Source organism: Strongylocentrotus purpuratus, unplaced genomic scaffold (assembly GCF_000002235.5).
Source record: "Strongylocentrotus purpuratus isolate Spur 01 unplaced genomic scaffold, Spur_5.0 spur5_scaffold_11, whole genome shotgun sequence".
NCBI classification, from domain to species: domain Eukaryota; kingdom Metazoa; phylum Echinodermata; class Echinoidea; order Camarodonta; family Strongylocentrotidae; genus Strongylocentrotus; species Strongylocentrotus purpuratus.
This window is the reverse complement of record NW_022145596.1, coordinates 30,446,192-30,459,599: the sequence shown is the minus strand read 5'-3', so window position 1 is coordinate 30,459,599 and position 13,408 is coordinate 30,446,192. Positions and strand designations below refer to the sequence as shown.

The 13,408-nt window shown below is 34.3% G+C and overlaps 1 protein-coding gene across 1 annotated transcript; it reads right to left on the bottom strand.

The window, feature by feature from the left end:
- Window positions 1–18: 18 nt before the first annotated feature.
- LOC584191 (caudal type homeobox 1) lies at window positions 19–12,325 on the bottom strand. The gene is made up of 3 exons (XM_784065.5): window positions 11,534–12,325; window positions 1,575–1,720; window positions 19–820 (listed from the first exon to the last, which is right to left on the bottom strand). The coding sequence occupies exons 1-3, from the start codon at window positions 12,072–12,074 to the stop codon at window positions 305–307; spliced, it is 1,203 nt and encodes a 400-aa protein (XP_789158.3). The 5' UTR covers window positions 12,075–12,325; the 3' UTR covers window positions 19–304.
- Between the last annotated feature and the right edge of the window lie 1,083 nt (window positions 12,326–13,408).

The following is a 13,408-nucleotide window of genomic DNA, read 5'->3' as shown; positions in this document are numbered from 1 at the left end:
CCCCCCCCCCCCCCTCCTCCAGCTTCCCTCTCCCCTGAAACTAGTTATGACACCGATGAACGATATCATTTAAAAAATACTGTTTGTCGGTGTAAAAGGTCAACTATAAAGACAAGTGTACAACATTGCAGAAAACAAAGACCAGAAAATAAACGAAAATAGATGGATAACGAAACAAATTGCAATAACATTGATCATTCTGGGATATACACATGTATTATTATGTTTTCATAACAATTTAATAATGACAAAACCATTTAAGCAAAAAAGAGATAAGTTCGATATTATTTTAAATGCATAATACTCACGCTTGTAGTATTGAATTCTTACTACTAACTAATACAAGGTTTGCAACATCTGCAGCAGTGATTGGGATATGCAGCGAATTCTCGATAGTTTCAGCGCCGGAGCTCAAGGCGTGGCTGGTCGTCAGTGCCCTGCTCTCGATCGCATTCGTAGCCTGCAGACTGGCCTGATGCGGTGGCGATGTCGTGGTCATGTGCGTCAGCGAGGTCGTCTTGATGACATCGCCGGAGACCGTGGTCATCGTTGTTATGATCGGGAGTTTGGGTTTGGTGTCGACTGTGGTATGATGAGGGCTTGATGAATGCTGTAATACGGCATTATGATGGCTGTGGTGGTGATGAGGGTGATGATGGCTTTGTTGGTTTTGATGACTGAATTCTTTCTGACGTCCATTCGAACTTCTCTCTTCGCTTTGATGTGTGGTCTGGTGTTGTTGTTGTTGTCCGTCTTGCATCTTTATCTTCTTGGCCATCTTTCTTTCCTTAGCTCGCCGATTTTGGAACCATATTTTTACCTAAAAAACATATCGCCAAGAACGAAATAAAATGTTTAATAGTCTGAAAATAATTTTGCATGTTTCTCCCGTGAAAAAGTATTAGGAATTCAACCGATCAAATTCATTGTAGTAACGTTGATGACTACTTCTATCAGTTTATTGGGAAACAAAATTTAGTTTTAAAGGTTTATCCTTTTTTAAATTGTGGTTTGATGTAAAGAAATGTAAAGAAAATGTTCATAAATATTCATTTATCCGTTTATAGCTTTTTTTGTGAAATGCAGGCGGGATCAACTAATAAAACAAGATGCAAAAAAATAAATAAAAAATAAACAGGTAGAGTGTATCTTTTTAACCGCCCATTTTGATACAGACATTGTATTATTTCTTTTTTAAAGAAATACCAAAAAAAAATATTAATTTTGGCTGGTTATAAACAACCAAGAACATTGAAAGAGTTTAAGGACCCAAAGTTAACAACTGAATTATTCTTACCGCTTGTAAATTGCGTTTTTCGTATTAACTCAAGAACGAAAGGTTGACTGGTTAAATTGACTAAGTTGAATACTTCAAAAATTATGTGAGTTTCAATATGTCACATTTTCAAGAGATATATATCTGGACAAATCAGTTTCTAACATAAAACAAATAAAAAAAACTTGGTATTGCTATGAATATTTAGTTGTTAACAGTTTCAAAATGGGCAATGGCACAGATATCCCTACTTGTTATAATCATTGTGTTTTACCGCAAAGTTAAATAATGTACCCACCTGTCTTTCCGAGAGGCCCAGAGCCAACGCCAGCTCGCTCTTCCGTCTGATGGTGATGTATCGACTGTAGTGAAATTCCTTCTCCAGCTCTAGTCTCTGATGGTCCGTGTATACGACGCGATACTTGTCCTTTGTTCTGGTCTTGCCTGAAAAAAGGAAAGAAATAAAGAGAGGGAGAGAGAGAGAGAGTTAGAGAGAGAGAGAGAGAGAGAGAGAGAGAGAGAGAGAGAGAGAAAGACATAGGCATAACATTATGGTAGGCCTACTTCGTGTGACATAATTATAGATACAAAAAACAATTTCTTTAATACGGCGCAAACGACCCCCCCCCCTAAAAAAATGTGGGAAGTACCTCAGACAAGCCAAATGTCTTTGCAATTCCTTTAAATTTACCTCATCACTTCTGATAAAAATGTACTCATGTCATAAGTAAAACAAAACAAACTTACTTAATTGCATTTCTTTATTTGTATTCCTTGATTGTCATGTTATATCCAATAGATGTGAAATGATTTGAATTGACTTGAATTTTAAAAATTACCTAGACTTGTATACACGGACATAATATTGATTCAGACACCCTTATCCAACATAATTTTTCTATATTATTCCCATTATTCCACATGTATATACGGTATAGAGCATATTTATTTGGTACACATTTCCAACATGTTTCATTATAATTCGTTTATTTTCAACGTCTCCTATAAATAGATTCTGATTCGTTCATTGCATTTTAGATTAAACTTTTAAACACATGTACATGATCGAACCTCGGTTTGTTTGGCTCTCGACTCAATCTCTTTCTAAACTGATCTCTTTCTCCCTCTTTCTACTGATCTAATTTCCCTTTTTAAAGCTTTTGCAGTCATTCATTTTCCCTTTTTTGTATCTTTCTTTCTTTTTGCTTTCTACTATTTCCCTCCATTTTTCCTCTTTTTTTTTTATCCCCCCCCCCCCCAATTTGTTTAAAGAATTTATTAGCTACATATTTGTCTATTTATTGTTTTCTAAGCATACTTTGTTCATGTTTTATTGTAAAACAGCATCTGAGGAACTAACACTTCAACAAGCTCTGCTTTAAGTTAGTTCCTGTTTCTCATGCTTTTTCCATTATATTTGTCGTTTCATTGCATATTTGTTGTGATATAATTATTCTTGTATTATGTTTTGCATGAGAAATAAAAATCATTTGAATCATTTGATTAGTAGGTCAAGTTTGATTGAGACGCCATATACAGTATGTAATATTTGATATTCAGTTGTCCCATTTACGAAGCATTGTATTGCATTGTGATTACATTTCGACTATAAGCACTTATTTCAGATTTACATCCATTCAAAATATTACAAACATTAAAACAAATTGTACGTGAGGAGATAGGGTAATCGAGCATTCGTGACACGACGAGCTAATAAAAGGCGCCGAATAAACGAGCGAGAAAAAAGAAATCATTACAGACCTCCCCTTTCTCTATTAAACCATTTCCCCCTATTTTCATTTATTGATACTGTATGATGCAGCAATTTGTGTTATCTTATTTCGTTTGTAAATATGCAAATATCATAAAGTGTTATCATTTGGTACACACGCTTTTTGACTACAAAATGCTAAATAAAAGTTAGTATCAAGTTTATAAGGTCGAACACGGAAGGCAAAAATACAGGTTAATGATACGATCTCACTGTGAAAGATAATATTGAGTTTGGTGTCCTATTTCATAAAACTTGTTATCAATACCAAAATTGCAATAACTGTTATATTTAAGCTAATGAAGTCCTTAAATTTGATTGGGTGAGAGCAAAATTGTATCAGAAATAATGTAACACTTGTTATTGATAACAAGTTTTATGAAACAGAGCCCAATCATGCAATTGCAATGAGACAGAAAATGTGGAAACGATTGGAAAGGTTGATCATGTAGCACACGAGTCTTGGTGTATAATGTGATGTTTTATGATCTTCAAAATGCTAATAAATTTATAAATACAGTGTACCATGAGTCAGGTGCACTGAATACACATAAATGTGTATATGGGACTAGACATGTAAGTAGTGGTCCACAATCTTTAGCTGCTACTTGTCACATGTTGAATATGAGGGCATTTGAAGAGCCAGCCTATTCAGTGGGACATTTTATCTTTGTTACTCTTCCACGCTAACATAAAAAGAATGAACACAACTCAAATTATTGTCAGCTTTCTCATAAGTAAACCTTCTCTTTAATTCAACACGAATGATTAAAGATTTCATTATGAAAGCAATTATAATCAAACATGTAGCAAATATATTATGTTATATTTTTAATGGACAGGCAAAATTAAAGCTAATCTTGAGCTCTGGGATGGGAATCGTATTTTGAGAGAAAATTGCTAAGATTTATTCTGGATTGTTTATCCTGCAGTAGATTGGTTGTGTGAACTAGTGAAATAAAAACAAACGCACAAACATCATCTTCGATTAAAAAAAAACTTTAAAAAAGCACAACTCCCATTTGCACGTAGTGACATGTGGACAGCACATAGTGTCGGGCCTATATACTTACCCGGATTTTCTTATATTTCTATTTTCATTGATCAGCCCCTATACATTTTCTACCAAAATGGTTTTGCACATGTCATTTATTTGTAATCTTGAACATTCAGTGTAAGTTTCGGTGAATGCTGAGGGAATTTATTTACAATGTTTACCAGAACTCAAGTTTATCATTAACTACAACTTTTGGATTCGAATGTATATAAATGGAATAAATAAGCCCATCTATATATTTCATAAGTTATTTAACATGTTTTCAATATCATGGCGAAAAGATTCATAGGGCTTTATTTCAAATGACAGGCATAAAGATAACGCTTGATAAGCGATATATTATTTTTCAAACTGATGTATCCGTTAAAACAAATCTTTTTAGTTTCAATCATTTAAATTATGTAAATTGGCATGAAATACTCCAAAGAAATGGAACTAGTCAATGCTAATCAAAATCCAAACTCCAAGAAAAAGATGACAACATTGACACTAATTTTGATCGAAACAAAACAAATTAACAAGAGAAAGAAAATTTCTCACTCAAAATAAAACTATTGAGCCTCTTGAACATTTTTACAACCCAACCCTAATTAAGGAGAATGTAATAGGGAAGAAAATTAAAACATGTGTTATTTTCCCGCGTTTTATATGTTGTTAACAAAGCATAAAACGACAGATGGACATTTCTCACAATATTTCAATCTTTCTTTGTATCATCATTGTTGTGAGTAATTTGATAGTAAAGTTGAATAAATTAATTTCTGCTGTTATCAAGAGAGCAGAAGGATCGAGTAGGAAAACAGAAATAACGGAATCTTGTTAATAATTTACATCCAGACAGACATGCAATATTGCTCTTGTTTACAGGAGAAACTGTTTTCGTTTTACTCATTAAAACTTTTCTTTTATTAACTATAGTAAAGGTTCTTTGGTCCACACAGAGAAAACACTCTGCCATGTAGCTAGCCAGAGAAGAAGATGTAAACAATGTTTTGCTCGTGCAAAATAGAGAAATTAATGGGGAAGAATATGTAGAATTCTCAATTTCCTCTGAATCCGTTTGAAGTAGTCACCCGGAGTTTCTCTCTCAGGTTTAGTTTTATTCGTATCCTTTAATAGAGATGTTTTATGGCACCCGATATGTTGCAGTAGGCAAGTGGAGAGTAACTTTATGATGCTCTTGTCAAATATCGGTTTAATATTTAACCCAGCTTGGGATTGTAAATCATTTGGGGTTCAAAAGTATGTCAGAGATACAAGAAGAACAGATACCAAGAGAAGTGGAAAAGTCACGCTAATTGTTCGTTCATTCTCCTTGCCAATCGAATACAGTTAACCCTCAACCAGCCTACATTCAATCTAACAAACAGAGATTTGTTTGGTTCCATCAGAGAAAATGAAGTTTTAAATATGTCCGAAGTACAAACTTCATTGTTTGCTCACTTTTTATTCGCTAGAAAGCGGGAAACATGGTTTAAATTTGTGTGATGTTATATACTCTCAATGGTTCAAAGGTGATGAAAGCCCAAGCTTTGTTTTCATCCTTTTAAAAGATATACATAAAAAATGTTTTTTGTCTGTACCTTTTTGGTGTTTTTTTTGTTTTGTAAGTCGTGATAATATTTGGTAAAGTGTCTTTTTAACGCATTTTTCTTCTTTATTAATGGATGCCTTCACGAAAAAAGCGATATGCAAATTCGGGCGGCATGAACGCTCATTTCAAAAGGCGTTGGGGTGTTCTATTTTCATTAGATACGTTTCTTGTGGTGTTCAAAACAAACAGATACACCGAATGCAGACTATTCGTCGTTATCTCCCAGTAAACTATTTAATGATTTGAACGTTCACCGCGCTAACGAGATTTTCATGTCAGTTTATGTTTATTTACACGTGTCTTTGACACCGCTAACGGTCTTTTCTTTTGTGTGTTTACCCCTTCTTATCTTCCACCCCTCTTTTTGATGATGAAGCGAAAACAGTAATTTGGCACTCATGTTTGGGGAGGGGGGAGGGGGGAGGGGGCGGATCTTACGAAAAAGAAACTCAAGGGAGAAATGAAACTAGATACATTTATGCCAGGAAATTTTGTTATCGTGTCCAGGACTAAGTTAAACTTTTCTTCATTATGTATTTTTCTTTCATTTCTATGCCATTTTAAACAATCACTCTTTTAAATTATTCTTCCGAACGTATGAGTATTCTTAAATTGTCAGTTAGGCACACTTCTACATTATCTTACGGCTTCATATTGTTTTTTGTTGTTGTTGAATAAATTCCAATTATTTTGAATGAATGAATGAAAAATTTTGAATACTAAACTAAATGACATGTGTTTAGCATTGGTTTGGGGGGGGCTTAAAGAATGTAATGCTTGATATGGATCTAAGTATTCTCCCTTCAAGTAAACTTCTTCATGTACTTATTCTTTATGTACTATATGTAGTTTGTCAAAGATATAAATTTGACGAAAACAGAAAGATCCACCGACAAAATATAATCATTTATAATATAATTAATTGAAACAGTCTCTTTTCAAAGCTATATTGTTGTATAAGAATTTTACAAAGTGAATACGTACGCTTTACAGTGGATGCAAATAACATCAAGGCTATTTTTTCTAGATGTTAATGATATACGATGCGTATACTTTAACAAATATTCAATATGTTCAACAATACCCTAGATAGAATGACTTGTTTTCAAAGGTAAATGCGTGGAATTGGTCATCACCGCGATGATCACTTCTGTTTCATACTGTTTTATACCTCTTATATTTCTAATAGTTCACCAGCCATTTAGCAAGCCCACGCAGTGGAAAGATCATAAACAAATCCATCAATGAAAATTTATTCGAGAGGGTTGCACAATAATCCAAAAAGCATCTATAAAACGATTATTACAAGTCGACTTTATTGGGCCAAACAGCCTCTTAGAACATCAGGAAAGAATAACAAATTAGCAACATTAAAAAGGTGCTTCTGCAAAGAAGGTCTAATGATTATATAAAGAGCATGTTACAAGCAAAATTGCCCGCTGTTATATCATAAAACACTTCCCAGAGGTGTAGCATGGTAGAAATAGCATACCAGCGGGTCATTAAAGAATTAGCAATGGATTGTTTTACAACCAGGTCGAATTCTGTTATCAGACTTTGTGCTACAAAGGTGTAGACAATTTCATACATGCAACGTTTGATTACAATCAATTATAATAATGTAAGATTTATACTTTTAGTATTTTTGCATTTAGACTTATTGCAACCTGTAGCAAATTTATACGTGTGGAAACCGGGGCAATATCTTGATATTGATATTTATATATAAAAGTAAAATATATAACATGGAACATAAAGTGCTTCCAACGAATTGTTTTAATTACTTGTATATGTACACGTTGTGTCAATTGACGAAATGTTTGACTTTTGCGAAACTTTTTTAACGTAGATACAGCAAGGACTTACCAATGTCATAAACCTATCTAAAAGGGGGAACGCCAGACAAGATTCCCGTTCCTAAATACGTAAGATAAACTATACGGGTCCAGAAACAGATTTTCGAGGCAAGAAAAAATATATTAACAAACGACGAATCCAATTTGATATTTGTAAAATTCCAGGCTGAGTACTCTAATGTCGTCTAATAAGACACAAACTCATATATTTTATTCATGGATTATGCAATGTTTTTGTCAACTCTTGCAGAGCTGAGTGAATGGCACATATACTGCTGAGATAAGAATGATTTGGTTTCATTTCTTTATCTCATTTGAATTAAAAGGAAAGTGAGAAGAAAAAAAATTATGAAAAACAAATCATTTTGGATTTAATCGAATGAATTGCAGAATAGCATTAAAGATCACGATTAGTTTGTTTGTTTGTATGTACAGATAATCCCGATGGCAGCTATCATACAGCTAAACTGTAAGTGACAAGGATAAAGATTTAGCTATATGTAAAGCAAGTTGTGAATGTCTAAAACGATTGCATTTAGAATGATGCAGCTGCCAGGAAACAATTCCAGAATTTCTAAACCAAAGCATCTGCTTTAGACCCTCATCCAAAAACGAAGTTCCATAAAAAGCTGTTAGCCCACTATATGGATTATAAAAGTGTTATTAGTCGTCATATATCCCGTGCTTTTATGGTATGAACCCAACGTTTTGACGCCAACAGACTCCCGTACTCCACTGGTGTCTATTATGTGCCATAACCCAATAAAACCAGTATAAATCTGCCGACAACTCTGGGCAATTGAAGGTACTTATTTCATAAAAGCTTATAAACCTTTTCAAAAGACACATTTAGAGAATACATTTGCGAATTTGTTGCTGTAAATTCATAAACGATTATAAAGTTGGGGGAAGGCATTTTGGGTACCACAACACATTTCGATCCTGCTGAAGAAACACAATAATGCTCTAGTTTTTTTCTTATGGAATATTGATCAGTTTTCATGTCTGAAATGTGATGAATCTCTCAAACTAGGAAGGAAATTACTTTTAAGAGTTTGTCTCAAGACCGATTGGAATAATACAAGGATGATAATCATTACCAGGTAAGAAAATATTTCAGAGTAGATTATTGATACATTTTATGCAAAGTTAGTGGACAACATGTAAGTTTATGTAAATTCACTCAGAAATATTTATATGTAAAATCGGGGGAATAAGCAAAGTAGGGCCAACTGGTCGGATTTTTTAAATCAAGGATCCTACTTGCATATAATTTCAAAATATCCGTAGCTATAAAAAAAAAATTAAAAAAAAAAAAAAAAAAAAAAAAAAAAAAAAAAGACCTCAACTTGCTGTCAGCAGTTTTATACCTCAAGAAAAAATAGTGAGTTGATTTTTTTGTCAGGTGTTATCATGACGTATATTAAATCTGCATTTGAAATAATTGCACTCAAAGTGACAAAATTGGTCGAGTATTACCTGCGATACCCTTTTATAATTTTGTTCAAATATTAACTTTCAATCTTTTAACAATAAAAACACTGAAGTGTAGATGTTTAAAATCATTTTCTTTTCTTCAAATAACGAGACAAAAAGCTGTCATGATATCAAATGTCTCATAAAAAACAAAATTACATCGGCAATAATGCTGGATTTACGTGAAAACGTTTGCTTTGATCAACAATATAATTTTAGTTTATGTCAATGACAATTAGTTACAATTCAGTTGTCATTCCAAGAAATAATGCATAAATGCAGCTGCGTTTACGAAAACTCTTGATGGGAAATAAGAAAAGGGGATTTATTATGTTGTGCATAAACTATGTTTCACTCCATAAACATCTATCTGAATTTTAAAAAGTATTACCACGTGAGTTGACCTTTATTTGTATGAATTACACTGATCTTATTTTACCATTTGATGCGATTTTTTAATTATGTTTCATTCGAAAATTTCGGATCAAGGATTTTCAGGCCGGGGGGGGGGGGGTGGGGCACAACATTCGATTTTGCAGGGGTGGGGAGGCACAGGCCATCCTGGATCCCCGCTGATCTAGCTATGTTCAAAACTTTTGATTAATAAAGTGGTAGCTGATAGATTTAACCATGACTAAAAGAATAGATTATAACAAACGAGGCGATAAAGTGATCATGTGAAAGCTGTGAATGTATTCAACTAAAACGTAATAAATTATGCAAAATATAGTTAAACTTTCTAGGTAGTACATGGACTACGCGTTCTTTTGAAGTATCAAGAGCTGGTCCTGCTCAATTTGAATTTAGAATCAATACGCGAAAGTTCTCTTATTGTTATTCTCCCTTTTTAATCGCCGTCAAAGAGGACTTTAACAAACTTGAGTCTTTACACATTGACTATTAAAAGCAAATGAGAAAATTGCATTTTCTGTAATGTAAAATAAAATAATATAAATTGTTTATTTATATTATTTGAATATTTAAGAACGGTTTTGAATGCTTTTTCTAGACCATAATGAAAAGAACGGTTTTATCTAAAAGACATTTGGTAAGGGCACGACTAAATTGAATAGAGCGTTAGTTTGATTACTTTGTCTGGCGAGCGGCATAACTTCTTTTTGCCAATGAACACGTGAAAAACCCCGAATGTTGCTTTGTTTCTATTTATCCTGTATTTGGATCTCACCGTGAATTAGAAGATACCTCAAAATGCTTGTTGTACAGAATACTTGTTTTTTCATTGATGCTTATTATGACCTCGCTGTGTTCCACCTTTATGACTAAGGAATTGAGGTATATTGAATTTAAGAGCTACATAATTTTAAATAAATGTATAGTTTCCTATCTCCATAGAAACCTATACGACTATTTGCAAAGTAATGTAGAGTTTTCTTTAGTTTGGAAAAGAGCCATTGGGTAATCAGGTAATAAAACGTATTTATTTAGTGTAGGACTAGCTCAAACCTTATTTTACGGCATATTGTGTAAGATGGTTTGCATGAATATATAGGGATTTAACAAAAATGTAATGTTGATCGAATAATTGTAACTAACTCGTGATAATTTAATTGAAAACTTCATATTAAATTCATACGAAAGTTCACAGAAAATAAATTTATTAACAAATGTTATTGACATTTTTTTTTTCGGCCCAAATATAACATGAGATACAATGTCTAAACTGTTAAATATGACTTTTACTCATACATGGAAACTACGTAGTTCTCTTACTCCATGGTCGAATTATATTATTGGAACACACAATCAGTAAGATAATGTTTAAAATAATAAAAGGGTAAAATGTTCAAAAGAAGTTTAGCTGTCTGACTGATAATCACATTCATTTGGTATCATTTTCGATCAACAATTGAATAACGGACAATTGAAGAAAAAAGAGTATTAGGATATGAGTCTATAAGCATTGTATTTTAATGTTTTATTCGAATGCTTAGAAAAGCCTCAAGAAGCTATCAACAAGCGTTTCTTATAATGACATTTTGTTCAATCCCGATTGATTAAATATTTCCTTTTAAAACCAAGTTACCCTCCCAATTGACCATTTTAATTTCCTGTCATGCATATATGTTTGAATATCACTTATAAAATGGATCAAAACGTTATAAAAAACGGTCATGTTGGTGAGAATGGATAAGAATACAACAATTTATGGTATCTAATCACAGTTAATTGGATTGTAAAAGGTTTTTGTAGATAAAGCATTTATTATCTCTGAAATGGCAAAATATTAATATTCCAATATTTAAGGGTCAACAATCTTTGTTTTTATCTCTTAAATATGCGTTTGTTAATGGAATTTAAAAGTTCTTTTTTTCTTCAAAGTGTTTAACAATCGAAGCATCAAGAAAAAGATAGTACAGAAGACTTTTAAGTATTATGTTTTGAATGAGTTAATATCTATGATATAAAAATATAGGGCTATATAGCAAATCTCAGTGTAAATGGATGAATGTTACATCGTTTTATTTAGCTTTTGGTTAAATACCTGTTTGTGGGTTAAATCGATAAGTAGAGCTTTTCATCCAGTCATATGTGGTCATCATTGGTCGATGTAGAGCCTGGGCGACTGTCTGAATCCCACCAGGGCTAACGTAAGCTTGCCCCTGGTTATGAACCCCAGCATAGTCATCAGAAACCCCGGAGTAAACCGACGTCGGCGCACACGAGACGGTGTTCGGGTTCTGCGAGGCATGGTGGATGTATTGCCACTCCGTAACCGGCGCCGCGCCACCGGCGGAGGCGGCGATGGCGCCGGCTAAACCACTGCTGGCCCAACCCGGTGTTGAGTTGGACTGGTGGTGCACGGCGGAATTGGACACGGTAGCAGTGGCGCCGCTTACCGGTGCGACGTGTTCCCCGCTAGCGGTGACGCCGTGCAGCTGCCAGTAGTCTGCCGGTGAGAACTGATGATGGGGTGGGGCAGGAGGAGGATGAGAGGCCTGCTGCTGGTAGCCCCCCGAAGCGGACGGGTGGTGGAGATACATGCTCTCCGCTTGCTGTGGGTGCAGATACTCTAGCGTCATCATAAAATATGGTTTTATAGATGTGACGCCCTGGTAATGAATATTATACGACCGTTTGGCCAATAAGCGTGTTTTATATCATCGGCCTACTACCGGGCAACAATCACAGTTTAATGTCCACAGTCTAATAATACAAGAAACTCCCTTTAACGAATAACAACACCGTACAAAAAGGTGAATGTTGAATTTCAAAGGCGATTAAATATCTTCGAAGTTTGTTCGAATCGAAGAAGCCCGATTGAAGAAGATGTGTTGTGAAAGAGAATCGCGATCTGTCTGATCTACGGAACAACCCGCAGTCTTGAGACATCCCCAGATCAGAGGTTTGTTTACCCAACTCGCTTGTCTTGCATCTAATCAACCAACCCGTATTTTGGACCATGGTTTAAGATGACGCCTGGCACGCGGAATGTCAATGCCTGGATGGAATTAAAGCCCCCCCCCCCCCCCCACTCCTGCCCATCCATCCCGTCAGTATACTCCCAGAATAACAGAAAAATAACATCTAAATGTATTCATTTTCTTTAAATATATATGACATCATGTATGAAACCGTATCAAGTTCTAAAAATCATTTATTTTTAAAGAACCGTTAACATGTTTTGTTATTTTGTTTTAACCTATATTAGGTACGAGATCGTAAAGTCATAACTTGAGCAAATCATGTTCTCTTAAGTAAATAATGTTTATTTAAAATTTAAAAAAATGTTCAACTTCCCTATTTCGGTTTGGTTTTCGAATGTTATCAATCCGGAAGAGAGAAAACATTTCGATATCATTCTAAAGTTACTACGTAAGTTCAATCATGAGAAGGTAATACGTGAAAAGCGAAAATAAATAGGATATATTCTGAAGAAGATAGTATTAAAGCAATTAAACACTGGTCCTTTTTTAATTTATTTAGAAGTCATGAAATAAATATTTTTTTAAATATACCTCTCTGCATGATGCCCTGATAGGTTATTTCATTGTAAAGATTCATTTTACGTAATTTCTTCTTTCCTATACCTTCACAGAAAAAGGTGGTTTACTTTACTTAATAACGGGTCCGAGGTGACGTTAATCATGTTAATACATTTACTGAGGGGAACATTCCCGAAGGCAAAAGTAATATTGCCACGACCGAAACTGAAATTATCTAGAAAGCAAATATTAATCGACTACGAGGGTAATGGTACAAACTATCATCGCCGAGGTGATCTCGGGCCTACTATCATCCCTAGCCGGCGAGGGATGATGGTAGCCCCGAGATCACCGAGGCGATGATAGTTTGTATCCATTGCCCGAGTAAAGGAGGTTAATATTTGTTTTATATCCCACATCGGCAATATGGTCTA

Coding starts and splice junctions, on each gene's coding strand:
- LOC584191 (XM_784065.5), bottom strand. CDS start 12,074: ATGATGACGCTAGAGTATCTGCACCCACAGCAAGCGGAGAGCATGTAT. Junction 1,721..11,533: donor TCGATTTAACCCACAAACAG/GTATTTAACCAA, acceptor TCCTTTTTTCAG/GCAAGACCAGAACAAAGGAC. Junction 821..1,574: donor TGGGCCTCTCGGAAAGACAG/GTGGGTACATTA, acceptor TATGTTTTTTAG/GTAAAAATATGGTTCCAAAA.